The sequence below is a fragment of the Mycteria americana genome, chromosome 15, assembly GCF_035582795.1.
Source record: "Mycteria americana isolate JAX WOST 10 ecotype Jacksonville Zoo and Gardens chromosome 15, USCA_MyAme_1.0, whole genome shotgun sequence".
In the NCBI taxonomy this organism is placed as follows: domain Eukaryota; kingdom Metazoa; phylum Chordata; class Aves; order Ciconiiformes; family Ciconiidae; genus Mycteria; species Mycteria americana.
In genome coordinates, this window is record NC_134379.1 from 4,214,743 (window position 1) to 4,242,208 (window position 27,466).

Consider the following 27,466-nt stretch of genomic DNA (forward strand, 5'->3'; position numbering starts at 1 on the left):
CATACAGCCACTATCACTAATACATCTTACCTCAACAAAAAGTTAGAAGTTGATTTACTGTGACTAATTTTTTGGCATCGACAGCCACATGTGAAGCTCGCAGGACTTGAGCTACCTTTCACCACATCATGTAGCACATCTTTTGGAAAGTGTAGTATAATTACCCAAACACCCTCAATTTGAGATTCAAACTGGGCCAAACCCATCCTTTTAGCAACTAAAAGTCTATTTAATCACTGCAAGTCAAGCTATACTGACAATTGAGATGCAGTTGCTTATAATGAACAAGCTTATACAGCTCTACATTTTCCACAAATTGACCAGCAGGTTTAGTTTTCAAAGAGATCTGTCATTCCAAAATGTGAAATTAAGTTGGCCTTTTAACAAAATCTGACCTATGAATATAAATACAGTAGAAATATGTCAACTTGATAGAGGCAAGCACAGTTTCTGGCTATGGTAGGCAAGCACAGTTTCTGGCTACGGTGTTAATACAAATCAGAACTGCAATGCTTTTTTTTTTTTTTTTTAAAGACAAGTTCAAAGACAAATGATTTCTCACATCAGTACATTAAAAGCATCTGTTGTTTACATACAAATAGCTCGTTTAGAAAAAGAGAAAAGATTCTGCCCATCACTGCCTCAATATGACAAAGGAAACTCTTGATTTCAGGCAATGCTAACTTTTAAATATTCCTAAATATGTATGTAGAAAGATATGATGGGGAAAAGCACTACCATCAAAACATCTAGTAATACAGGCTCAGTATATTGCAATAACCAGCTTTTATTTTTTACATATGAAAATTTAATAAATGGAAAATTTACATGTCTTGAATGCCTTTCTCCGCTTTGATACCAGACGTTATTTTCGACCTGACTGTGTTCCAGTGAAATACAGTGGGCTTCACTAGATCACAGTGATAACAGCTGGGTAACAAACATGACTCAAAATCCATGTTTTGGATGGAAGATAGTATTTTTAAACTCAAATCAATCTACCAGAATAATTCTTATTGTGTAACAGCTTTCAGTATTCCTCGGAGAACTTTGTAACTCATTAATTGTTGGCTTTCTTTGGGAGGAAAGCAGGGTCCACGTTCTGTCACGTATGCGTAAGGAAATCTAAGCACCCACAGCCCATCAGACGGAAGGGTTATTTCCTGCTTCTCGGGGTAAAACACAGGACAAGGTGGTGGCCCTGGTTGAACCTGAAAACAAAAGGAAATATGAGTAGATAATCAAACATCATTAGAATAAAAAAAACCCCAAACAAACTTAAGAGCAAACGGAATCCAAAGAAGTCTATTAAGTCTTGCCTACAACCAGGTTCTTATCCACTTGAGCACGCTCCAGGAAATCACTGTGCCATTATTGTGAGACATCCATCAACTTCCAATTCTATCACAGTGAAGATGCTGAATTTAAGGCTGCAGAGTAGGTCCTACCAAAGAGATCCACCATACAAACACAAGCCATTCGCCTCCCGGGCAGGAGTAAACGCTGTGTTAACAGTGGATTTCAACACTAGCACAGATATCCCTGAGCTGTCACCTCACTCTAAAATAATGTGAATTTTCAAGGATTTCAGCAACATTTAATATGGCGCTCATATAATTCGTATTAAAAGATTCAGAAGGTCTTATTCACATGAGGAACCGATGCATGGAACCCACAACACAAAGCATAACGGATTTTCCAAATAAAAATACACCCTTAGGAGCAAAAAGCTGTGATACAGATGTAAGCCGGGAACGAAAAGCAAAATGAATATCAGCACACCCTGAACCTTCAATTCTTGCCTCAGTTTCAAACAATAACATGACAAATTGCAAACTGCATTGAAATTTTGGTGTTGGTGTCAGGTTTTAGTCAGTATTCTTCCTTTAACTTCTAAAACAAAGCAGGTTTGTATCCAAGTAGTTGAAGGCGTCCTATAAAAGAAGCCAACTCCCGTGGCTTGTGATTCAGTATTAGGGATCTTGCGGCACTTCTCACACAGCTTGAAGGGTTACAAAATGTCCCAATCCCCCAGCACTCACACGGATGCGTTGTGTGCTGACTGTTGTTATTCAGTGACACTACCATACAGTGAACACCGATTTTCTTGCCACAGACTAACAAATAATAAGCACTTATGTGCACACAGTGTTTCATATAGCAGTAATTGAAGAAGATAAACTTGTTCATATTTTACTACCTTAAAAAGTAAATGGAGCTTTTTCTCCCTTTTTTAAATACACATTTGAAAAGGGAAAAAAATCTCCAATTAAAAAAACCAACAGCTTTTCACCTCCTAAATTCAAAAGGTAACTAATAATAATTAATTTCAGCAATGAGTCACTGCTTTTCTCTGTGACATTTAAAATGATAAATACATTCTTACACAGTCATTACTCACTTGTTATCTTTTTAAGAAGAAGTGATTATTACAGTATGGAATGCTATTAATTAATCTGTGATAAAATATTTTTTAAAACTCACTTTATACAAACGATAAAGCTGGCATAAGCCAATCTTGAAGTTTAAAAAAAAAACCTGTTTATAAAACAGATACTTTTGGTGACTGCTGCCTTAGAGGACTTGACTGAAGCCGGTTTGAGTTGGAAAGTTTCTTGCAGCATCCCTCTGACACCCTTTGCCTATCACCCTTGTGCCTTCCAGTCCTGCAATTAATGCTGCAACAACCAACCCTTTCTCTGCAGTTACCAGATTCCCTCTTCCATTTCTTACCTGAGGCGTCAACGTAATCTGCAGCGGAGCATCAGGAACCACCACAAAGAGTCTCATGAACTGAGCGTAGTGTGGCTTGAGTCCTCGTCCCTGAGTCGAGGACAGGATGTACAGCGGCATGTCAGAATTGAGGGCTTTGATGGCGGATTCCTTTGGCCCCCCTCCCATCACCTTCATGACTTTATCAGGCCCTGAACACATGAACCTCCTACCACGTGCGTCTTCATATTCAAATCCTACAAAAGCTCGAGCTATGTCATCTCTCCGTCTTCCTCTTCCCATCACAACCGCACTTCTTTTTCCAGGAACAGCCTTGTTAGGTGCAGGCCAGGAATTGGTATCTAAGTCTCCTTCATCTTCAGTTCTTGTCCTGATGACAATGTCCCAAGGCATTAAATAGTTTGTTCCCGGGATAAAGCCTTGTTGATCTAAACCTGTGTGGAAGTTATAAGCCTTAGCAGGCCCCAGCTTAACCAGTGACCAACTGGAGAATTTGGGCAAAAGGCCTTTGGGGCAATTAGAATGGAGCATCCCAGGGAGGTACTCGACAGTGGATGCCTGGCGATCTACCAGGCTTGGCCTTTTCTCACTTTTGGAGTCCCCACTCTGCCCGTGACTTTCTGCATTGTCCCCTCCACCCTGGGCATCAGGCGGGTAAGTGCCCAAGCTGCCTGTCGACTGACCCAGGCTGAGGGCTAAGCTCAAGCCTGTGCTTTCTCCCTGAGTCTGAGGTTCTTTTTCTTTAAGTTTCTCAATCTCGCCTTCCGGAGGGGCAGGCGATGCCTCATCCCGAGCAGGTGCTGGATCAGGTGTGCTTGGCTGAAATATGGGAAAGTTGATGTGCTCCAGTTTCCCACAGCATTTTTCTTCCAGCAGCTATGAGAAAGAAAACGTGGTTAACTTTCCATCTTCCACCGCGGAGATGAGGGAGCTCAGAGTCATAATATTCAGCAGCTACAATTAAGATTCAAGAGGTCTGCACTACATGAGAACCAAAGCAGCGATGGGAATACAGCCCACAGACATGATGGATTTAAAATTCACATGAACCAATGCCCTTGAAGTGTAAATAGATGCTCCTGTCTGCATGCACTGGTGAAGACTGGAACTGCCCGCTCTGGTCAGCCCATCGTGCAAACAATTTCTGCTCCCAGAAATATCTTCCCCAAGCAACATTTACAAGTTGATAAGGTGAAGAGGAAACTTACTTGTAGTCACTTCACAACACAGACTTTGTTGATGAAGCAAAAGCACTGCTTGAAGCAAAAACAGAGACCTAAGGGTTACCTGGTAAAAGTCATAATTAGCTGCTTTGATATCAAAGGGGTCATCCCGAGGAGCTTGTTTCCTTCCACAGTTACAGGCACCAGTGGAACGAGCCCGGCTGTTGTGGTACAGAACTGGAGGATTTCTGTCTGCTTCTGGCTTTTCCCCTGAAAGCAATATCAAGCAAACCCTAGACAAATTGCTCACCATTTCGAGAGATTCTTTAATTCCCTTCATCCACTGCTTCCTCCTTGCTATATACATATGCAAAATTATTTGCCAGCAATGCCAGTTTGCCAAGCAACTCCCTCCCTTTCCCACTTTTAATACAAAGTTCCAGTGTAGGTTATTACCACTAAACTGAACCTTCTTTGTTTTTACAACCACTTCCTAAAAGGCATAAACAGTTCTTCTGCCTGCAGTAAATGTATCTCAGCCAGTTTCTATTCCTTGATTGACATCAATCAAGATACCTAAAAAAAAAAGGGGGGGGCGGGGAGGTACTTATGCTTCCTAGAGAACTTTTGTGCTCTTACACATCTCGTTAGAAGGACTCCAGTGTAATGTCTCTAATTAGCAAGACGGAATCAGAGTTACTACTAAAATCAAAGTTACTACCAACAGTGCACTCACTCCTAAACATTACTCAGCATAAAGGAAACCTGCACAACAGCTCTGCTATAATTAATCCCACTGTACAAAGATGAAGCTTTAAAGCTACCAAGCTTTCACCTTCCATAAACATGCAAGAGTCCGTGTTTTCAGCCTAAGACAAGACATTTGAAAGCAGATACAAAATTAAACCATGAAACCCAATTAAAAGTCAGTTTCTTTACCTGCTTTTGGGAGCAGATGAAACTTATGCACGCAGTGCTGGTCAGTTAAACTTCGCTCTTCGCAAAGCTGATGCCCGTTGCTCCAGAACTTGTAACAGTCCTCGTTAAGCTGCATGGCGTACTTATGAAAGGCTGGGCCGCGGGCATGCTGACTGTACACACGCAAGGCCTGTGCCAACTGGTTCTTGTGGACCGTCATGGTGTAATTGTGGGGCAGGTTGGACTGATAGGCGCTGTGGGCCATGGGGAGAGCTTTCTGGCAACGGTTTTCGGAGAACTTGGTGTCTATATCTAAATAGCCTTCCAAGACTTTGATGCTGCCCATGATTTTTGAGCTCAGTTCTCCAGTGAGAGAGGTCGGGTCATCATCTTTGCCTTCAATGGTCACTTCATACAGTTTTAAAGCTGCAGCAACCCACTTCTGGTAGGTTGGGAGCTCGAAGTGAGAGGGCTGCGGGTTCCTCCCCACGCTGTCGTCAAAGCCCTTCTTGCTGAGCACCAGCTCCACGTGCTGCCACAGGAACTCCTTGAGGGTGCAGTCCACAAGCTGTCCAGAGGAGCTGGAGCTGCTGCTGCTGCTCTCTGCATGGAAGGACAGCTGCTGCCTGCCATGCCGCATCATCTGATACCTCCTGGGTCCCGACAGGGTGGGAGCCAGCAGCGAGTCAGTCTCTCTCATGGTGCAGTTGTTCCTGAGTTGGTCAAGAAGCATGGCCACTGGATCATCTCCGTCCTGGGCTCCACCAGCCACAATGTACACGAAAGCCTGGTTAGCAGGCACAGTGAACAGGCAGTTGATGCTCTGGTTGGTTAGCACCCTGCTCTTGCGGAAGATGCGGTAGATCTGATCCTCCAGAGCATGCTGCAACCTCCTCTTGGGGGAGTGCTTCTTGGGGGGTGGCTTTTCCAGGTGACCACAGGGGTCCTGGCCCCTGCCTGGGAGGGGATCCACCTTCAGGGCCCCATTGAGCTGGAAGAGGAAGAGGAGGCGCGGAGGGCACGGCCTGCAGTTGAGCTTCCACTCCTTGCCGACTGGGCAGTCTTTGATGGCAGCCTTCAGGGAGGGCAGGACCTTCTGCCGCAGCCCGTCCAGGGCCCTGAAGACGCGGTCGTAGGTGATGTCGAAGGAGCAGGTGGGGTGCACCAGCAGCAGGATGTGGCAGACGGAGAAGAGGTAGAGGAGGCTCAGGCAGTGCAGCTTCTCCTGATGCTTCCAGAACTCGTGGGCCTCGGCGTGAGGCAGCGGGGCCGGGCCGCCGGAGGGGTGGCCGGGCCCGGCCTCCCTGCTTTCGGCCGCCGCCAGGTCCCCGCAGGCCCGCAGCAGCTGCGGCGTGTCGCAGATGGAGGTGAGCACCAGGTACAGCACCCGGCTCTCCTGGCTGTAGTAGGCCTGCAGCTGGTTGTAGTCCTTGGCCGCCGGATCGCCCTCCTGCCCCGCGGCGCCGTCCGCCAGCTCGGGGTCCTCCTGCTCGAAGAGGGGGAAGACCTGCCGGTCGCACACGGTGCTCACCAGGGCCGCCTTCTCCGAGCACAGCTGCAGCGCCGTCTTCCCGAAGATGCCCACCACGCACACCTCCTCATCGCCGGCCGCCGCGCCCGGCCCCGCCGCCGCGCCGCCCCCCTCGGCAGCGGCCGTGGCGGCCAGCAGCAGCTCCCGCAGGCTCATGGGCCCCACCGCCGCCCCCATGGCTCCCCCCGCCGCCGCGGGCAGCCCGGCCGACAGCGGCATGACCCTGCTCTGCCTGCGCCGCGCCCGCCCGCCCGGAAACGGCAGCGCCTCCGCCCCCGCGCATGCGCAGCCCGGCCTCGCGGAGCCGGTGTGGGGCGAGCGCGGCGGGGACGCGATCGTGGGCGCCGGTTCGAGTGCGGCCGGTGCCAGCCAGGAGCGGGGTCTGCGCGGACAGGGCCGGAGGGAGCCGGGCTGCAAGAGACGCACGGAGGCAGCGCTTTGCAATAAGCCAGGAGCAACGAGACAGCGCGGTAGCAGAGTGTTAGACAACATGTTGTCAGTGGCGGAACTCTCTGGTCTCCCAACAGCCCGGGTTTCCCGTTCTGCGGTGCCGCCATCCCGAAAAGGCACGGGGCAGGCTGGGAGGGCAGTGCTCCGACAGACGATGCCGGGTCAGCTCCGTGTTACGAGAACTCGCGCTCTACCGTCATCTTCAGCAGCTGGCGAAAGCAGGTCCTTGTCCCGAGCCGGAGCCGCGGTACAGGCACTTCGTCTGTCCACCACTGTAGCTCTGGGTGAACGTGGCTGTGACCTCGAGGAGGCTTTTAGTGACTTGTCTTTAAGCAGTGCAGTCTTTTAACGTGATCTGACATCAGCCAAAAGCAATACGTACTGCAATAGCTTCATACATTCCTACCCACATAATTGAATTGTTTGTGGAAACTTGCGGCCTTTCACTTTAATAACATTAGAGTGCTAAACTGCAGTGTTTCTTTGAACCCGTATAATTACCGTCAAGATCTTTCTTGTTAAAAATGTAAAAACAATACTGAATTTCAGCAGACACACACGTATTTACGTTACAAGGAGCACCAGTGCTGGGAACATAATAGTCCCTGCTTCAGCAGCAGCCAGGTATCAAAAGACTCAGGAAATGTCATTGTTTTTTTCCATTAAGAAAGAAGATGCAACCAGATTGAGACACAGCAGGAAGATGCTGCCTTTAAAAAGCAGAGATCTGCTGAAGGGGTTTCATAATGCCCCATTCTTGCATGCACTAGGTTTCGTTAAAAATACATATGCCCGAGTGAGATAAAAATGGGATTCAAGCAGCTTCCTGGCCATAAATGAAGAGTACATTGTTCCATAAACCTACTTTTGTTCATCAAAGCTGTTCGCAGCACTTAACCGGGCAGGCGAGGGACTCTTTGGATGAGCCATCTGTCAAAAGAAGAAAAGGGTCAGATCTTGGAATATGAACTTAGTACTAGTTACGACTGAGATAAAATATAGTGCAATTCTTAACTGATGCCGTAAAAGAAGAGACACACAGCAAATCCTTAAAATAAAAGGCATGATTAACCCTCAGATTTTGTTCTCCTGCAAACTGGAACTATGAAGGGAGAGATTGCATTGCGGCACTGGAACGGCCAGCAAAAGAAGCAACTTTTCCTCTTAGCGTTGTCAAATAACCTGCTGAAAGACAGGTAACGGCATCTCTCTTCTGCAGTTTCCTTACCATTAAAATGGGAATCGGTAAAACAAGCACCCTTATTTGTGGATACCTAGGGCTTTTGGAGGAGAGTTACGGAGAGACTCTAACTTATATAATACATACCAACAGCACTGTGCTGTAGGGGAAAAAAAAAAAATCAGTATAAACTTGAAGGGATTTTAAAGCCAGTTTATTGTTCCAAAAAGAGACGCATCATGACTTGCCTGAAACTTGCGCCGTAGTGCCTGTGTCATTATTGGTGTCAGCCCAGACCCACATTCCATGTTTTCTTTACTATTTAGTGGAGTGCCACCAGGACTTCTGAAAAGATTGGAAACAAGGGGAATTATGATTAGTTCTCTTTTTCTTCTAGAAAAACAAACCAAGAGAATAGCAAGGAACTTACCTTTGTATATTGACTTTCTTCAGATGTTTTCGAAGATCTAACTGATTTTTAGGAGGGGTACTAACAGAAAAAAAAGAATTATTAAAATAAAATATTTGCCACTCTGTAAATAGAGTTCATCACTGTTTGGAACAGAAAAATCTAATATCAAAGAAAGGAAGAAAAAGTGTCTTACATTAAGGAATTTGTAACACAAGTTGATGGCTTGGATTTAGGTCTCAGACTAACACTCTGTAAATCTGAGACTGTAATTAATGCCTTGCGTGTCTTCACTGGTGATTCTGCCTAAAGTGAGAAAAGAAATGTTACCACAAGCAAAACTTTAGAAGGCCTCACTGCCCTTAAATCTATTTAATATTTATACTCTAAAAGACTTCTGTGGTTTATGCTTTTATGAATCATTAAGATTTTAATGTGCATTGAACAAAAATAGATTTATTTATTAAAAAAACCTGCTGCAAACAAGATTTCGGCTAGCCAAAAGAAAGCCCAAAATCTATTGATAACACACAGACATAAAGCTACATGCAAGCTATGTGCTTTCTCTAAAATTAGAACCGTCCTGCATGCCAGCCGAGATCGGAGTTAGTCACTTAACTTCTTCACTTCCAATGCCCACGTGCAGAATTAGGATTACTTAAAGCTGATCACTGGGTTTTTGGAAGAGAAGAATTAATTTATTGAAAAAACTCTATGAGGGGCTAAGACAAGCATTGCAGGAAATACACCAGTTGCAGCGTGGAGTTTGCCCCAATACACCACCATCCATTTATCCATGTGTCTTCCAGTTTACCTTGTCCATTCTCAGGTTGCTGTCCGTCTTCTTCAGCTTAACATTCAGGAGATCTTTGAGAGTGATCTGCATCGGCCCATCTTTTTTCAGTGATGGTGCCTGAAAACAAAGGTGGTTGGAAGGGAAATTAGGATTGGCAAGTGACTGAGCATTCACAAAGACAGACATTCCTGATGAAAACAGGTCCAAAGAACCCAGCCATGAGTGAAGAAATAGAGGAACCTTCTTACTCCCTACCAGAAGTGCTTTAGAGCCGTTGCCCCGTTTGAGGAGGAGAGGTGCTGGAGGCAGTTTTGGTGGCGGCAGTGGTGGTGGTGGTGGTGGCGGCGGAGGAAGAGGTGGAGGAGGTGCAGATGCAGGCTGCAGCTGTACTGCAGGAGGCCCAGATACTGATGGCGGCGGGCCCATCTGCGTTTGTACAGGAGCACCCAGAACTGGTTTATTACACCTTTGACAAAGAGAATTTTCTGAAGACAAAGCTGCAATTCCATTCATCTGAAAACAATACAAATAAATAAGAGAATACTAAATCCACTGGCAAAAGTAGATGGAATTTCAGAGAACAGAGGTGCTGGTTTCAGTTGATCCAGAAAAACATAAAAAGCCTCTTATGAGACTCACCAGCAAACAAATTCCCTCTACCTATAAAGTAACCACAGTTTAGTAATGCTGAATGCAAAGAAGAGGTGAAACTGCCCAATGAGAAGCTCTTGAGACTTCAGTTTATCTGCACTGACCACAGTTCCTTACATGCTTACACAAGCAAACATTACCCTGCCCCCTGGGACTGAGACTGACCTGGAGTGTTCCTTGTAGTCTGGAAAATTCAGTTTCCAACTTTTCCAGCTGTTCTCTGAATGTATTTAGCTCCCTTAAGTAGATTTGTGATGGAAATATGGTGTCTTTAACCACCTTAAAACTCTAAGATTAAAAAAGAAACCAGATAAGCATTGTCACCACCAAGATATGTTCCCAGAGACAGGGCTACGATTACTACTGAAAGGTCTATCGCAAGGTCTTCTCATTGTAGTCCACGGAAAGGCACAACACGAAGATACAAAATTTCACCAAATATTTCTTTGGCAGGAAACCAAGGAATGACTTTCTCCAAAAAAACTTTTAACTACATCTACAAATTCTAAAGTATAATTCACATTTGACCTGAAAAACTCATACAATCATTTCTGCTAGGAAATAAAGACTGCACCCTCTGACACTGCAAATCCTCCTGATATTACAATAAAAACCCTACAGTATCACGTATGCATTTAATGTCCACGGTTGCCTGGACATTCTTCTCATACTTACTCCTTCAACACTAAGCACGAAATATACTTCAGATGTTTCAATAGACATAACTAAATTTACAACTTAGTTCTCAAATCTGACTGTATATCCGGCTCCTGAGTGCTAAGAACAACCTCACGCATTGGCAAAAATAGAGAAGCAGGAAACGTACCTGTACAACTGTGTTCTGGCACCAACAGTACAAAAATGATGCTGTTGTTGTAAAGGGTTTTACCACATTTTTTACACTGGGCAAGGCTAAGGACCAGAGTGAGGATGATTGGCTTGGGATAGATGATGTGTTCAGAGGAAGATCACCTGTCGACCTGGAACAGAACATTTCAGAATGAGGCCATAATTATATTTATCATTTCAGCCTTTAAAAAAGTTAACTGTGATCAGTTACCTGGAAATTACAAGTACCAGCAACAGCAGGTGACAACAGAGTAAACGTGAGCACAGAGACCAGGAAAGACCAAGATACATTTCGATAAAAGAGGGGGAAAAAAAAAAGTCGTATTTGCAATACATTTTTATCCAAACTGCTTTCTGCTTTTCCTGCACATTAAAGTTAACGATAGATTACTGGAAGTACTAGAAGATATACAAGTAGGAAGCGTACTAGAAGATATACAAGATGAAACAATTCCACAGCATCCATGCCAGTATGTAGATAGGCTCCAAACACGATGCTGTTACCTCATTTCCAGAAACCATCGGGAGCAAACGGTGGACCCAGAAATTGAATTAAAAGGAAAAGTTCTGACTGAGCCTCTTACCGTGGAGAAGGACAACCTGAGCCCTGGGGGTTACCAGCATCTCCTTTCTTTTCCAGTAGAAATTTTGCTCTGGCTCTCTGTTTTCGTCGGCGCTTCTTATACTTTGCCATTACTTTTAAAAAAGACACATTTAAAATTAATATATAGAAATATACGTTAATTATATATATACTTTCACGTGGGGACAGAGCTATCACCAAATAGGTAGGGAAGAACATGGACTGCATCTCAAAAATCCGGTCAGAAGTTATTCACAGTTGTCTTGCTAGAAGCATCACATGCAACTCAAAAAAAATACACCCTTAAGAGGACCTGCGATCCACTGAGATGTATTTGTACACAAGAGAGGAGTGAACAACGTAAAAAGTACCATTTTATATGGGCTTTTGTTGGCAGTTTTTCTTTATCCTGAAGTGACAAATATCGCATTTTGGGAAAATTACGTTTGTGGGGAACGTAGGCAAAAGGCACGAAGAAACCACAGAAAGAGGGTCGCGGACTGCCCTGGCCGGCGGCCCTTGCTCAGGCGTTACCTGAACGCCCGCCCCTCATCCCCGCCGCGCCCAGGCGGCCCGCTGCTGCTGCGCGGGGCCAGCCCCGCTCATCTGGGGAGCCCACACCGAGGAGCGGCCGGTTCCTCACACACAACTGCCCCACCTGAGACGGGGGTGGTGGCGGGGGGTGTCACGGGTGACCGAGGACACGGGGTGGCCTTGCCTACCGCCTACCCCCCCCCCTCCCCCGGCCCCACTCACCTCCCCGCCCGGCGCCGCCGATTCAAACCTCTCCCCGCGCCGCGCCCAGCCAATGGGAGCGCAGCTCTCTGCCACCCCGTCGTCCGTCCGTCCGTCCGTCCCCCGCCCGCGGTCCGTGCAAGCCGCTCGCTGATTGGCCGCTGGACGGACGCGGGCCCGAGCTCGACGGGAGGGGCGAAGGGCCAATCGCGGCCCTGGCGCTGCTCCGCCCCGTCCTGGGGCGCGCTGAGGAGATGCGCCCCGCCATTGGATAAAGGTTTTTCAGTCCCGCCAATCAGCTGCGGGACACCGCTCGGCTGGGAAAGGCCAATCGAGTTGAAAGGTGGGGGAGCACCGGCCCGCCGGAGGGAAGCGGAGGAGGTGACCAGCGCTCGCCCCCCCCCCCCCCCCCCCCCCCAGCCAGAGACGGACCGCAGCTAATCGACCGCTCCCCTTCCCGCCAATTGCAGCGCTGCGCTCCCTACTCCAGCCAATCACCGCTAGATTCCACTCTGGACCAATAGCGGCTCGCGGCGCCCCCCCACCCAGCCAATCACTGGCTGCAGCTTTTCTACCCACCAATGGGCTCTCCCCTACCTCGGAGAGGGTTTACATTCTTTCTGACCCAATGGCGAGCGCCCTCTGTCAGCGGCGAGCCAATGAGCGGCGAGCGCCGAGTGACAGCTGCCCAATGGGGGCCGCCGACTCTCCCATCCTGCGGAGCGGGGGGTGGGTATCTCCCCGCCGCCGCCTGAGGAATGTCAACTATTCAACATGGAGACGGCGGTTACCAGGCTCGAGACCATGGTGAGTCCGGGCGGCGGCCGGGCTGAGGGGCGGCCGGGCCGGGAGGCGGCGGGGCGGCGGCGGGAGGGCCTCTGAGGGCACAGGGCTGCCGCCTGAGGGAGGGAAAGAGGGGCGCGGGCGCGGCTGGGGGCGCGAGGAGAGAGCGGCCGCTCTCCCCTCGCGCCCCCAGCCGCGCCCGCGCCCCATCCGGGCCCTGAGCAGAGACCGCGCGGCCCTCGACGGGGCGACCGCCGCCCGCCGTTCGGGTCAGGCGAGTTCGGCCGGGCCGGTCCATTCTGCTACCCCCCCCCCCCCAGGGGGGCGGGGCTTGATGGTGCCGCTCCATTCACCCCCTCAGCGCGGGGGCAGGGCCCGGCCATTTCCCTCTCACCTGCGGGGCGGGGGGGGGGGGGGGGGCGGATTCCGCGCAGTGCCGGGCGCGTTTATTGCCCTCCGTGGCGGGGGAAACGGGGCCGTTGAGGGGTGCGGCCGGACCGGACCGGTCCGGTCCGTTTCATTTCCCCGTCGCGGGGGGGGGGCGCGGCGTAGAGCGAGAGCGCTCTCGGACTAGTCCATTTTTTCTCAGCGGGGGGTGAGGGTGGAGCTCTCACCTGGGCTGGCCCATTTTCCCTGCGGGGGTGTCCGGGGAGGAGAGGCCGCTGGGCTGTTTCATTCGCGTCGGCAGCGCGGGGGGAGCGGGGCGATGCAGCGGGATGGCTTCCCGCCGGCCTGACTTCCCGCCGGGGGCTGCGGCGGTGCCGCGCCTCGGACTCCGCTTCTCCTCCGCCCGGGCGGACGGGGCAGGTAGAGCGGGGCAGGTCCGCGGGGCTGGCAGCGGGAGAGGAGCCGGGGAGCCTCCCCCGTCGCCTCGCCGCGGGTGGGCGCTGCGGGGCCGGGCCGCCCGCCCTGAGGAGAGGGGCGTGTGGGGGCCGGGGCGGCAGCGCGACCCTCGGCCGGTCTGCCCGGCCGCCCGCCGGCGCCTCGGGAGGAGTGCAGCGGCCCTTCAGGGCTCCTTTCTTCGCGGGGTCTGGGATGTAGCCAGTCCTGAGGAGAAGGTGCCTTTTCCTTCAGCCGTTCAAGTTCGTGCAGTTCTTCACAGCGTTTAACTTCGTTTCAGCACTCTTGGGGCCAGCCCCTGAAGGCAAGACTGAGCTACCTTATGTAACGGTCGCCTTTCTGCCTGCCCCGCTCACGGAAAAGCCAAAAAAAAAAGAAAAAAAAAAAAAGCTATGCTGTGCTTTCACATATTGAGAGGCACTGGAAAACTGTCTCTTTAAACAGTCAAGTTCCTTGTGGCATCCTTCATATCCTGATCTTCATTTTTGCTTCTATATAATGTAATCTTGTTTACACTTTTTTTTTTTTTAGTTAAAATGCTTTGGAAATATTTTATGCATCCAAATGCTTAATAGATAATATAATCTCTATCCCTAAATCCTTAGATAAATTGAAATGCTCATACTGACATAGTTGTCCAAAGTATGACGCTCCTTTGGGTTTTGCTTGGAAACTTCAAGAAGTTTTTTGTAATTTTAATTGTCCTAGCAGCAGTGTTAGGTAACTTAATTGATAAACTGTAAGTGTCATGGAGAAAAAATTATTCAATACAGAGACAAATAATACAATAGATTTGTCTTTGTTTTTTTCTCCTCTGGCAATCTTGGTTTCAAGTTCTAATTAAGAAATAAGTAAAAATGAGTTTTATAGTTTCCTAGTTCTTATCTGTACACAGTAACACCACCAAAGTGGAATAGTCAAGAGAAATTAAGAACAGGAGGAACATTGGGAGAACACAGTGGGGAATATTGTATATCCATGTTATCCCTTAACCTAATGAGCGCTAGACTTTAATACACAAAATCGGTGTGCTGCTTAATGCCCCGTGTTTAAACTTGTTTAGTTTACTTTTACTTACTTCATTGCTCCTTCAGCACTTTTCTCCAGCACCAGCATAACGTGTCCCTTAAAGCATTAGGAACAGCAGGCAAGTGTTTGTTGTCTGAAAGGAAACAACCGGCTGAAAGTTGTCTAAACGCGAGCTTGTTCTGCTAACATGCCTTTGTCACCTCATTGAGTGACCTGCATGTCATTGCCATAGTAAGACACTTCTGAGTGAATATTTTAAGCTATAATACTATTTCTGTTAAGAAATAAGAAGTAACAATTTGAATAAGCACCAAAATACCTGCATTAGCTGCAAGATCAGAGAATTCAAACTATCCTACCTAATTCTCAGTTTTACTGCACTTTAAAAACAAGGTGATGTGTTGTGTTTTGGTTTTTTCTTTGAAGAAACTATGCTTTTGAGGAAGTGGGGTTATTTTTGCTCTCCTTTAGCTACTGAACTGCAGTCATCATACTGAATACTTAGAGTGGTAATAATATACAGTATTTTAATTCAGTGACATACTACATTCTTGTCAGAGCTCTAAAGTTGTTCTAATTTCAAATTCAAAATCTCAGCCTTGCCCATAGCGTAAGCATGACCTCCCCATATCTTTTGTTAGGTTTTTTTTTTTTTGGTAAAGCCTAGTTTAGAAATAATAATTTAGAAATCTGTTTAGAGATACTTGGGTTAGATGTTGATATTTATTTATTTATTTAATGTTATGGGTTATTTATGTGTTTTATTGAAAGTCTTAATTCAAGTGATTCTCATTTTAGGACATGTACGTAGTCAGAGAGTTATTTTGGCCCCCTTAAAGTTAACAGGGGCTTTTATATGTGCTAGTGGAAAAAGACGGTAATGGGTCACTGTCTTATGATCTACTTTACGGGTAGACCAAAAGGATCATTGCACAAATAATTTCAAGGTGGAGAGCTCGTTTGGGTCAATTATCTGCATAGATGGTGCGTAACAACTTCCAAAGGTTCTGAGATTATAGCTTGGTCTTTCGCCCCATTCTAATTACCCCAAATCATTTGGGTAATCCATTTGGAAACCATATTGATTTTTATTTCACCCTGTTAGTCTTGCATTTTTCTGTTTGATTCTTCTGTTAATTTCTTCTAGCAGAGGATAGGAGATAGTATGGCCGGCTGCCTTCTTCCACTAAAACTGCGGGGTGGCACAAGGCAGTTGCATCTTCACCTGTTCCTTTTGTTTTCTTTTCTTTTTTTTTTTTTTTTTAAAGAAAAGGGTGATTTCTTAAATACACCTTGAACAATTTCACTTATTCATTGCCTATATCCAAACCTCATTCAAAAGTGCAATATTTTTCTTTGTCGTTGTTTATATTAATCAGAATATGTACATTGGCAACTATGTCTCACATATTGCAGCTTTGTGTCTCTTGCTTTTCCTTCTGCTCATTGTTTCTTCTTCCTGGATTTCCTGTGAAGTCAGCTCTCTCCACAGAAGTGTGATAAAATAACACTTCTTATTTCCCCAGAGGTTTTGACATGCATTTTGTGGAAAGCTTCATTTTAGTCTCATGGAACCAGGGATAAACTAATTTGTAGGAGCTTAAACAGAACAATGTGTATGAAAATACCAGGTAATCAATGGTTATTTGAGACTATTGCTCAAAGTACAATAACAAGAAGAGCTGAATGAACCATAACATCTACAATATCAGATGAGATTCATTATGCAAAAGATTGGAAAGCTGACTTATTAAAAATTCAAATAAGAACACTGGGTGCTGTAGTTTAGGACTTAGGCTCCTGAGAGCGTGCTGCACAAGTGTTCGTTGAAGTCAGCTGGGACTGGAGATCTTTCCCACAGCTTCAACAGACACAGAGTCAGGCCTCTAATGAAAATACAGTACATGGTAGTTGCTGGCAATACATGTATCCTTCCACACAACAACTTTTACCCCAACCAATTTCTTTAACCTTTAATGCTCAGGACTTCACATACTGAGCTAGTGCCTTCTAGTATGCGCTTCAGCAGTCTGCACTGAAAGAAATTTTGTGGACATCCATTCAGTAAAATTTGATAACAAATGGATAAACTGTCAGGTGAGCTAAGAGTGCTTCATTCAGAGCAATTTAGTTAATTTCTGTCACCGTATTTTTGGTATAGTGGACCTACTTTTTTCTTTGAGTGGTGTCTGTCCAGTGCCCTTTTTATGTTGTACTACTAGTGATCACGCACAAAAAGCAGTGCAATGTTAAAAGGGCATTGGCCAGCAATACTATCTACGTTACTCATTATTCTTATTATAGTCACAAGTCAAAAGTCACTATTGTATGTCTGAGACCAGAAGGTGATTTGAAAAACAACTGTAAAATGGGATTGCCACTAATTTATTTTTTTGCACTCATCTTCTAGTTATTTGCCAAGGAGAAATGTTAACTGGTCTTTTAATGACAAACACCATCAACTCTGTGTGTGTGTTTCCTTAGAAGTAAGTGCGCTACAAAGAGGAAGGAATACTGTATAGCATTCTTATTTCCTACAGTGTGTTCTAGAGAAACGTTACAGGTATGGAGTTGACTCAGGTTGTTGCTCTGTGTGCATCAGCAATCATCCATCTCTCTCCACTCCATTCCTCTGTTTCTTTGCATTTTGTTGTTAAGAATCTTAGTGCCTTCAAACCCTAAGAGTTCTTAGACTTTTTATATGAAGTTACTGTTTCTGTTAAAAAGAAACACATTTACTGAGATTTATTAAATACACCCCCCCTTTGATGGTGCTCTAACATCCATGTGGTAACCCCAGTGGTAATGTACGTCCACAATGTTGGGAAATGAATGTGTGTTTAAGTGCATTTTAAAGTGATTCAGTACCTGCAAATAAGAAGAATAAACTCTAGTGTCCAGAAAATGTTCCCTGTAATGCAGTTTAAGAACATCTGTCTGACAGCAGTTTAGAATCCTTGCTTGCTATGAGGCAAATCTAAGAAATAAAGACATTTGGAAACGCAGTCTCCAGTTAAGAGCACCAAATTGTTTGAAATTGAATTTCTGACAGATCTGTTGAGCATTTTGCTGGGTGTTTCTGTCCTTTTGTTTTTTTTCCCCTCTTGGTCAGTGGAATGACAGGGATTATGAATAACAATAATAATAATGTCTTGAAATATGTGAGTTCTTGTGTGCCTGATTAGGACTTGGTGAACGTTAACCTTATCCAATTCTCCATGATCCACAGAAACCACTATCTGACTCGACCTATTTTTTCTGATACATATTTTGAGCGTATTGATTACTTGTACAAAATTCTTGCTGCTAACGAATGCTCTGACTTTATTGCACTACTGTACTTTACAGCTAGCAGTGCAATAGTATTGTCAAAGCATCTGAAAGCAGAGTGCACAGCAATGGCTGGAGTCTGGCCTCACAGTTTCTAACACTTTCTTCTAAGCCTGTGAGTAAATTACAAGTTTACATTTCACAAAGTGCATTTTCTGTGTGATTGTTGTACAATACGCATCATACCAATGGTCCTAACCTATAATATTAAGGTGAGATTTTTGCAGGTGTGTGTTTCTTGAAATACAGCAGGAAATAAATATTGATAAAACAAAGGAAAAATGGATCATAATGGAGGAATATATGGCAGTGCTTATGAACATGCTTTGAAATTGCTGATAATAAATTTTGTTTCTTTTAGAGTTAGCATACTTTCAGGAGAAAGCAGTGATACTGAAGCGTGTTAATATTTTCGTGATGGATAAGCATTGAGCTTCACATTCAATTTTTAATGTCTTGAATCATAGTAGTAGCATGGTATTAGTGGCTTACTGTCATCCTGTAAATCTCAAATTATCAATATTGAATATTTCAGAAACAGAGCTTCATGGATATTTTTGAAAGCCACCCATATTCATTGTCTGCTTTTCCAAAAATTAATAATCAAATGGAGGAGTTGGAGAAAAAGCAAAAAATTATCTTTTTGGGGTGCCTCTAGAAATGGAAAGCTAAAAATGTTCACTAGTAGAGGAGAGGAAAAATGATTGAGCAGTTGGGAAAAATCGCTCGTCAACTCTTTAAAAATACATAGTGTAATCAAAAGTATTTTATTCTCGCATTTTATCATGACTAGTTTCTGGTGTAGATGTGGGAAGGAGTTTTGTTGGGCAGATGGTAAGTTACGGGAGAAACGGGTAAAAGCTTTCCCTTTGATTTATAGATGCTCAAGCTGTTTACTAGGTTTATTTTCCTTTTCTTAAGCTATTATTTGAAAATTTGCTGAAGGTGTGTATATGTATGAAAGATCATACATTTTCACTACATCAGCAAGGGGATTTTACTTGTAGAATATCTTGGATTGAACACTACTCCTTTAGGCTATCTGAAGTTCCAGATCCTCAAAGGTATTAATGGCAGTTCCTGAAGGTGGATCTCAAGGCTGATGTTTAAAACATAAACGTTCTTTCAGTATCCAGGCCTAACTACAGGCTACATCCAAAGACCACTGAAGTTTGTCACTTTAGCTACCATTACAGCACTGCCAGGTAGTACTTTGGGATACAGTTAACAAATATAACCTTATTTTGATCCTTAAAAAAGTTGTAATGGTTCCTTCAGGGTTAATCTCAATATGAAGAGTGAAAACCAAGTTAAGTAAGTTACAAGCATTTTTACCTTGCTTCCATCACAGTCTCTTTTGTGACTGTAAAATCCCCAAATCGTTACGTTAAGAAATTCATGATTTTTTTGTGAACTGGGAAAACTGCCTTTCTTTAAAGCAGAAGTCCTTAATAGATACTAAAATTGCAGACTAAAATTAATTAAGTAATAATGCTATCAGCAGACTGTTTTACAAGGCAATTAGATAATTCTCTGGTGGCTTATTTATCCCAAGGAAAGAAATGTGATGTCATCAATTTTATTATATATTTGTCAGTCTGGTTTATTGAGAAATAATAAAATGTATTATGGGTATTATAACCACCTGAGAGAATGCATTCCTAATATAATTAATCATAAAATCTCTGTTGATATGCTTGGATCCTGAACACTTATTCATAATCTCTGCTGTGTAAATAACTGAGTATTGCAGTTTTGCTAACAGAACTTTTAATGTTTGAAAAGAAAAGCAACTAGCTAAGAAAAAGCTCTAAAAATTGATGGAAAATATGTTAATATCTCCAGAGAAAAAAATCAAACACCTCCTGCATCCACTGAAAATCACTTTAAAAAAGAGGCATGTTCTTTTCTAGTGATATAACTTACCTCTTTGGTGTACTACTTAAAAACTTCATCTTGAAAGGTTTGGCATTGCAAGGGCATGTAACATAGGAAGAGATGGAAATGTTTTCATGCATTTTGGGGAGCTGCATGAAAAAGGTACTAACGGCAAGATGCAAAGAGAACAATTGGGTACTTTGGGTTAGACAAATGGAAAGAGGGTAAAAGTAATAAAGTGTGTGTGTACACCCGTGTAATTCTTATATGTGAGAGGAAAATGGTTATGTTAAGTCTTAAAGTTTATTGCTTTATATTTTTCAGGCTAGAAGCATCAGCATAATTGGCAAACATTAGCTAGTGGAATAGACTAGAGGAATAGAAACTTACCTTTATAGTACGTGAGCCTGCAAAACGGAGGCATCTGGCTTCTGCTTTCCTGAAATACAGGAAAGGCAAATGGTTGGGTTTTGTCTGCAATTTTTGTTTCTTAATATACTGTGGCTGACCTTAAGTATTTCAGTTCCAGAAGGCAGAATCTGATCTGGATTATATTCAACACAGACTGGAGTTTGAAATAATGAAAAGTCTTCCTGATAATCCAGCAGCAGAGGTAGTATTTTCAGATTAAATTCATAAATGTTATTGCATTTTGCATGAAGTTGGTAATAAATGGGTAATTTTCTTTAATCCTAAAATATATGTGGCTGTTCTTTTATCTAGTTGTTAGGTTTTTATTATTATTATAAAGTATTTCTTGCTTCGTATATCAAGATAACTGGCCTAGTATGAATTCAGTGCAGAAACCAACAAAACCCCCTTGATTTCTTGGTATAGTGAAATTCTCCCATGTTCTGCTTTGAGAAATGAGTAGTAGTGTTAACACCTAAGTTTAAGAGACAGATTCTAATCTGAGCTAAAACGCACCCTTGCTCTGAGATCAAAGATAAACTTGCTAATAAGCAATGACTAAATTCAGATTTGGGGGAGGGATGAGAGGAAGAGGAAAACAATTAACGGCATCAGGTAAAGGATTTTATAAATAAGTCCTTGTCTCCATGTATATTGTAACATATAGTGGAAAAATAATCTTTTTCATTAGAAATACCTAATTTATTCCAACTCAGAAAAGCCATTAAAATTCACCAACACAATAAATTCATCCTCCTGTCTTTGTTGTGGAACCACAGAATTACACTTTTATTAACACTATCTATCATTTTTGCTTATGAAAAATTAAATGTATAGATGAAACAGACGCTCACAGCTACACTTTTCATTGTAAAGGGTCGTTTCATGTTGTATTTTAGTGGCTCTAACACCTACACTTTTAATTGGTATGTGGCCACATTAATTTTCTCTTCGTAAATAGTTTAAATGTACTTTTAATTTCTACACAGGAAAACCCAGTTGCTCTCTTGCAAGAACTTGCAGTGGTGAAATCTCGTTATAAAACATTATGTATGCAGCTGGAAAAAGTTTCCATAGAGCAGCGAGAATCCATGAAGGGCATTCGTGCTGCTCTAGAGAACACAATGAAGATGGTTCAGGCATTACAGCAACATACTGATCTCGAGGTAGTATTTTCATTTTAATCACTCGGGTCTCACTCCTGTAAATGAACATGTATTTGTGTCACCTTTACGTAGATGTGAGTAGTTCCATTGGAAACTATTATACGTGCAGACTCTTAGAAGACTCTTCGAAGATAAGACGACCATTTACCAGAAGAAATGTTTGCAAGATTGGAACTCTTTTTGTAAATCACAAGCCTGATTCATCACTTGACAGTTAAGCTGGTCGTATTCAGTTTTGGATTTGAAGTAATACCATAATAGTGTGAATAGCGTGACACATTTGAATAGTTTCATAGAGATTGATGCCTCTGCGCACAGCTGTGTCTCAGTTCTATACTGACTTTTTTAAAAGTAGCTACCTTAAAGAAATTAGAAAGTGCAATCAGTTTTAAAAGGCAAAAAAGCTTTTAAGTGGCAAATGTATTTTCACTGTCTAAAATGAATAAGTTAAAACCAGCACAGTTACATATGTGGTGGAATTGCTGTCAGTGCAAAGAAATAAGTTTTTCTCAGTATCCATCTATCTATTAAAAAATCCCAACAATAAACAACGCATGTTCATAACTGGTCTTCAGACACTGCTCCATTACAATTTTGAAGAGGTTATGAAAGCATTAATTTTGTCCCTTTACAAATAAGGTGATTTAGATCAAAAAAGCTAATTGATAGTCTAGTGGCAAAGACAGAACTGGTGTGACTAAAACACATTCGCAGATCCGAGCAATCTGAGCTCTCACTTTATTGTTCTAATGACAGTGCTCTGAGATTGTGTTTAATCTGTCAACAGCTCTAGACAAGTTATTTGTAAGTCTTTATAGATAAAATGTACTGTATAATGATTTAAAAGACAGTAGTTATATGTCACAGAAAGGAAAAAATATTTTCTCTCCCTGTGTTCCAACGATATGCTGCCAAGAATAATTTCATATTTGGATTTCATTACAGTGGAAGACTCTCGTCTCTTGAGTTACGTTTAGACTTTTTAGATAGAGATTTTCTTGTACCTTCCTAAACCAAAGATTGAGTAAACTGTTATGGAGAAATATAAGTCTTTAAGTGAAATGCTTCTTTTTATTGAATAATTTATCTTCTTTCCGTTGAATCATTTATAGTATTGATGTTAAAAGAATATTATGGTTGGATTTTTCAGAAATATTCAGCTTGTAAATTTGCTTTCATTTGAAGGAAAGTAGGAGTCTACTATTAGTTTCCATGAGAAAGGGGCTACACGAACATTGAGTTCTTCTGTAAATATCATCACCCTAGGAACTGAAAGTATCAGAGTTCTGTGTTTGTGTTTTTTCTAGCGCTTACCTCTGTCAGAAGAAGAACAAACTGCAGCACAGCAGTTAACCTGCCAAACTGTTAAAGAAATGGAATCGCCAGTGGAAGAGGTAACTAGGCCACAGAGTGTCAGTATTCAAGAAACCATTAATCCTGAGGAGCTCAACTGAAGTCCGAAGGGCTGTTTATGACCTCTTACTTACTTACTACCTCTCAAATGAATAGCATTTTTCAGAAATGGGACCAAAGTTTCTAACAAACCTTTTCATTTTTATTGTATACTGATTAAGTTTATGATTTGTTCTGATTAAATTGTCCATGAAGGAAAAAATTTGCTGTGAGGGGAGACTTTGTTCCCCTTATTTTTTGATTGGGATATGTTTATTGTTTCTTTTCAGAGATGCAGTTGATTGCTCTTGTCGATCCTATTGTTCTGTTAACGCATTATATAAGAAGCCTTTGAGTGGGAGTGAAGAATGTAATTGATTCAAACCAATATATATCAAAATTGAGAGAAATGTAATTTCAATACATTTTGGAATATTAGTAACAATAACTATATTCTAACTGTAATGCAGTAGAACATAGATGTAAACTAATACTTGCTAAAAAGTCAGATATTCTCCCACAGCTACTCAAAGCAACAAACTTGTAATATAATTATCTGCAAAGGTTTGGTCTAGGTCTCATATTAAAAGCAAAATATTAAAGAAGGTTAATAGAGTAATTATCTCATTGACCTTACCTTTTTATACATGTCTTCTCACTGCCCACTATTCTGTCAAAGGATGCCTTGCTTTCTGTCCCTTTATTGCCATGGCTGGTTTGCATGAAAACCATCCAGTATCTTGCAGGTTCATTCACTCTTCATTTGCAAATATCTTCTCCTACCTTGATAAATGCTCTCAATTTCTGTCTTTCCATTATTGAATTCTAAAGCACTTAAGATACAGCTGGCATAAACCAGGCCCAATGCAAAATGTAGCTCTATCCTACAGATACTGAGGCCCGTTTAATTGGTATCAGTCCCCATGTTGTCATTGAGTGTGTTTTGAAGATGTTCTCTGAAAGGCAGAAAGAATGCAAAGATGTCACAAAGGATTTTTTCGTCAGTGCTGTATTTCTGGCTGAGGAGAGTTAGATAAAGCTACCTTCAGCTTGTCAGAACTGTCAGCCTCTGAAGGTTGCTTCAGAGAATAGGGAAGCCATCTTTTTCCTGTGCTGCATGTGCAGTGCTTTCAGCTACATCCATGCCAGAAAGCAAAGGAGAAAGCTGAAGAGGCTCCTCTGACTTGTATATAAATCTTTCTGTATCCGTTTTAAACTTATTTTTATTTGAAACCAGGGTTTGTTTAATGCCTAAGATTTTGCTGTTGACTTCAGTGGCTGCAAGATCCTTGGTTATCCAATGGTAAAATGTAATTACCCATGCAGAAATGAAATTGTAAAAAATAATTTCTAAACAAAATTCCAACAAATCCTGACATTATCTCTTGTTTATTTTTAGCCATTTTGTTCAGGATCTACAGTCCCTGGCTCAACTGAAAGTAAGTGCTGAAAGAATAATCTTCCTGCTGTTTTCTTTTTTCTTTTTTTTTCCCCTGGACAGATCTCCCCCACACCCCCAGCCCCAGTAAGTAAGCTTCGTGAATAGCACCAACCTCTCAAGGCTTCCGTCTCTAATATTGAACTCTGATAGTTCTGTACTATTTAATCATATCAAGTTACCATCTAGAATTCAGGGAGTAATGAATTAAACCGTTTTCCTTTCTGAAAAAGGCATATATTGTGAATAACTTCAGTTGACCAGTAAGGGCTGTTTTACCCCTAGTACAACAGGGGCAAATCTCACAGTAAGTAGGAATAGGCTGAGACCTAGGTATGGTTTCTGAGCTCTTTTATTTAAAAACCATAGAGCCTATGATGCACAGTAAATTGACTGTTTTCACTCTCAAGCACTAGTAACTACTGCTTTTATGTGAAGTGAAGACTTTAGACTTTAATATAAGCAAGTGAGCCCTTAGTTACATTCCACATACAGTTCCCATGTCTCTGGGAGTTTTTCTTGCTTTTGATGGTATTGAAGTGGATAGCGTTGTGTTTATGGTCTGGGAGAAATGATGTACTAGTCTTACCATAGAAATAGCTCTTGTTTAATGCATTTATCCCTACTTATAGAAAGGAATTTTCCTAGTTCTTTAAAAAAGAAAAGAAGAAAAAAAGCTAGTCACTGACAGACCAAATTTATTAATCCCTGTCAGATCTTAAATTAAATGATTTTTCACTGGGTCTGCAGATACAATGATGGTTTAGAGGGAGTATCTTCCATCTCTCCTTCTTCCTGCTGGAAAGTCTTCCTTTAGACCCATTTAGGGGGTTTCTTAAAAAGTAATGAAAGTAGTTCCTATCTTTGACCTAATTTCTGAAGAAACAAATATCTTCTATTTCCAATTTTTTAGACTCACAATTCAAACCATTGACTGAGGAAATGCTTATGACTGTGCCAAGGAGTATCAGAAGTACTGTTAAGCTAGCAGACTTGAACAATTTGTACAGGGAGTTATTTAACCACTTCATTGTAAATAAGAACAGGTAAGACTTAAAGCCATTCATTAGTAAGAGTTTTATAAGCTGTAAAGAAATTCAGCCTTTTCAAATTAAACAAAAACAGCTAGTTAACCATTCACAGCTATATTACAACTTCATGACTTGATTTACTCCCCTACACTCTTCTTGGTTAGGTACATACCCTGAAGGGTTAGGCCATCATACAAAACCCTCTAAATTAACTTGTATAAAAATGGCTTGTATGGTTTGATAATTTTCAAAACAGAATGTCAGGTTCTTCAGAAACAGATTTTTTCACTTTGGTTTCACTGTACAGATATCCAAAACTAGGTCTGTTCAGGAAAGTTCTGTTGACACAGTCATACCGCCAAACCCTTTTAGCTTTTGGAATCTGCATCCCGACTGGAAAAGCAAAGCCCTAAAGCTAAACCATGACCCCCGAACCCTGCCCTCGCCACACCAACCCCTCCGGCCTCCCCGAGCCCTGGCCCCTGTCTGGGATGTGTGCTGTGGATTTCTTGCAGGCTGATATTAAAAATGAGGAAGTTTTTAATTCAGGAATTCTGTCTCTAACCCTAGGGTTGGATTAGCAAATGACTGTTCTCAATGTGAAGTAGCACAGAAAAGTTGGTGGCAATCTGAATAAGAACGAGAACTACAGAGCACTCACAAAAATCATTCATTAAACAGCATGCACTTTTTAGCCTTTTTCTGCCAGACCTGATAAACGTTTGATACCCTGTTTTGCTAAATCGTTTGTTTTTGTCTTACAGAGCAGCACTGAGTGTTTTGCAGATGAGCAAGATGAATATGAAAGCCACTGACTCAAGAATACGCATCTTGAAAGAACTTGCTATTGTGGAACTTGACAAACAAGGAAACGTTAAATTAGCTGCGTAAATGAAAGCTCAGTCCATTCTCATTTGACACACAAGCATCTTGGTCACAGCTCCCGGATTATTAACAAGCAAGTATTTCTCTGGTGTCTAGGAGTTGCAAGTCCACTGTTGGAAAGCTGTTTCTGTATACAAATTCTATTTATAGTACTTAAAATTGGAGAGTTAAACATTGAGGTTCGTATTTTATCTTGGATATTTATAGGACTATAGTCGATGCATTTTTTAAGAGTATTGTTAGGCATGTGACACTTCCATATTCTTGCTTACATTCCTGAGTGGGTTTTTAAGACAAATAACCCAAGCCACTTAATTGTACTTACATTCCTGAATAAATGATGAAAGCTAAGGAGACGAGGCCATAGATTTATTACGCTTCTGTTCACGTGACTCCTGACCCTGAGTCCTGCCCTAACCCCTGAACCTGGGCCCTGACCCTTTTCATTTTCCTTTGATGGGAACTGTCTTGGGTTTTTTACAGTCCAGCGAAATCGCAGACTCGGCGAACAGCTGAGGTAGGAAGGGACCTCTGGAGATTGTCCAGGCCAACCCTGCTCAGAGCAGGGCCGACTACGGCAGGTTGCTCAGGGCCGTGTCCTGAAGAACTCCAAGGATGAATACTTCACAACCTCTCTGGGCAACCTGTTGCAGTGTTTGACCACCCTCAGAGTAAAAAAAAAAGCGGATTTTTTTTTTCTTAGGTTTAATGTTTTTATGTTTATTTCAGCCTAATTTGAGGGAATAAGATATCTGAAGTTTATTAAGTTTCTACAGTTTTTGTGAAAAATGATGGCTGTCAGAGGAGCGAAGTTTAAATTAGTGCCCTTAAGAAGGGAAGGGCTGATCTCTGCACTCATCAATGAACTGGTTGGTCTATTTGGAGTTTGTTGGGAAGGGGAACAGGTTGTATATCGAAGAAAGGGGAGGAAAGGACAGGGATAACTTGATTTTATGATGTCCGCTGCCGACTGTGCCCTTTTACCTACAAGATTGCCATCGCTTCACAAACTGATTTAGTATTTAGCATTTAGACTTTAATCATGTTGATCCATTTTCAATACAGGACTCAATCCTTACTCTCACTGCCTTCAACAGTGTTAAATTTATCAGTGAAATCTGGCTAAAATAATTAAAGATACCTGTTAGTAGGAAGACAACTGCATCTAAGATTGTGCTGTGTAAGTTAACTGCAGCTGCAGCCTCGAGGACAGTTACCTCGCCTGTTTCTAAAGCCGTGTGAGACGTGGAAGTCCATCCCTGCAGCTAGATGTTGCTCAGCACTG

At 42.9% G+C, this 27,466-nt stretch overlaps 3 protein-coding genes across 7 annotated transcripts; 1 reads left to right on the plus strand and 2 right to left on the minus strand.

Annotated features, from left to right (window-relative positions):
- Nucleotides 1–767: 767 nt before the first annotated feature.
- Nucleotides 768–7,634, minus strand: SMG8 (SMG8 nonsense mediated mRNA decay factor). Its single transcript, XM_075518416.1, has 4 exons — nt 4,836–7,634; nt 4,021–4,166; nt 2,734–3,609; nt 768–1,211 (listed from the first exon to the last, which is right to left on the minus strand). Exons 1-4 carry the CDS (start codon nt 6,835–6,837, stop codon nt 1,014–1,016), a joined length of 3,222 nt encoding a protein of 1,073 aa, XP_075374531.1. The 5' UTR covers nt 6,838–7,634; the 3' UTR covers nt 768–1,013.
- Nucleotides 7,210–12,327, minus strand: PRR11 (proline rich 11). Of its 4 annotated transcripts, none has more exons than XM_075518418.1 (10): nt 12,020–12,327; nt 11,265–11,376; nt 10,658–10,811; nt 9,997–10,119; nt 9,436–9,693; nt 9,199–9,297; nt 8,581–8,690; nt 8,406–8,465; nt 8,224–8,320; nt 7,210–7,725 (listed from the first exon to the last, which is right to left on the minus strand). In XM_075518418.1, the coding sequence occupies exons 2-10, from the start codon at nt 11,372–11,374 to the stop codon at nt 7,657–7,659; spliced, it is 1,080 nt and encodes a 359-aa protein (XP_075374533.1). In that variant the 5' UTR covers nt 11,375–11,376; nt 12,020–12,327; the 3' UTR covers nt 7,210–7,656. The 4 variants fall into 4 exon arrangements, with proteins under 4 accessions (XP_075374533.1, XP_075374535.1, XP_075374532.1 ...); XM_075518420.1 differs by lacking the exon at nt 12,020–12,327 and adding an exon at nt 11,922–11,974; XM_075518417.1 differs by lacking the exon at nt 12,020–12,327 and adding an exon at nt 11,798–11,910.
- Nucleotides 12,328–12,652: 325 nt separating this feature from the next.
- Nucleotides 12,653–26,541, plus strand: SKA2 (spindle and kinetochore associated complex subunit 2). 2 transcript variants are annotated; one of them, XM_075518421.1, is made up of 7 exons: nt 12,653–12,805; nt 20,382–20,471; nt 21,259–21,435; nt 22,743–22,829; nt 24,227–24,266; nt 25,179–25,311; nt 26,061–26,541. In XM_075518421.1, the coding sequence occupies exons 1-7, from the start codon at nt 12,773–12,775 to the stop codon at nt 26,185–26,187; spliced, it is 687 nt and encodes a 228-aa protein (XP_075374536.1). In that variant the 5' UTR covers nt 12,653–12,772; the 3' UTR covers nt 26,188–26,541. The 2 variants fall into 2 exon arrangements, with proteins under 2 accessions (XP_075374536.1, XP_075374537.1); XM_075518422.1 differs by lacking the exon at nt 12,653–12,805 and adding an exon at nt 16,635–16,747.
- Nucleotides 26,542–27,466: the final 925 nt, after the last annotated feature.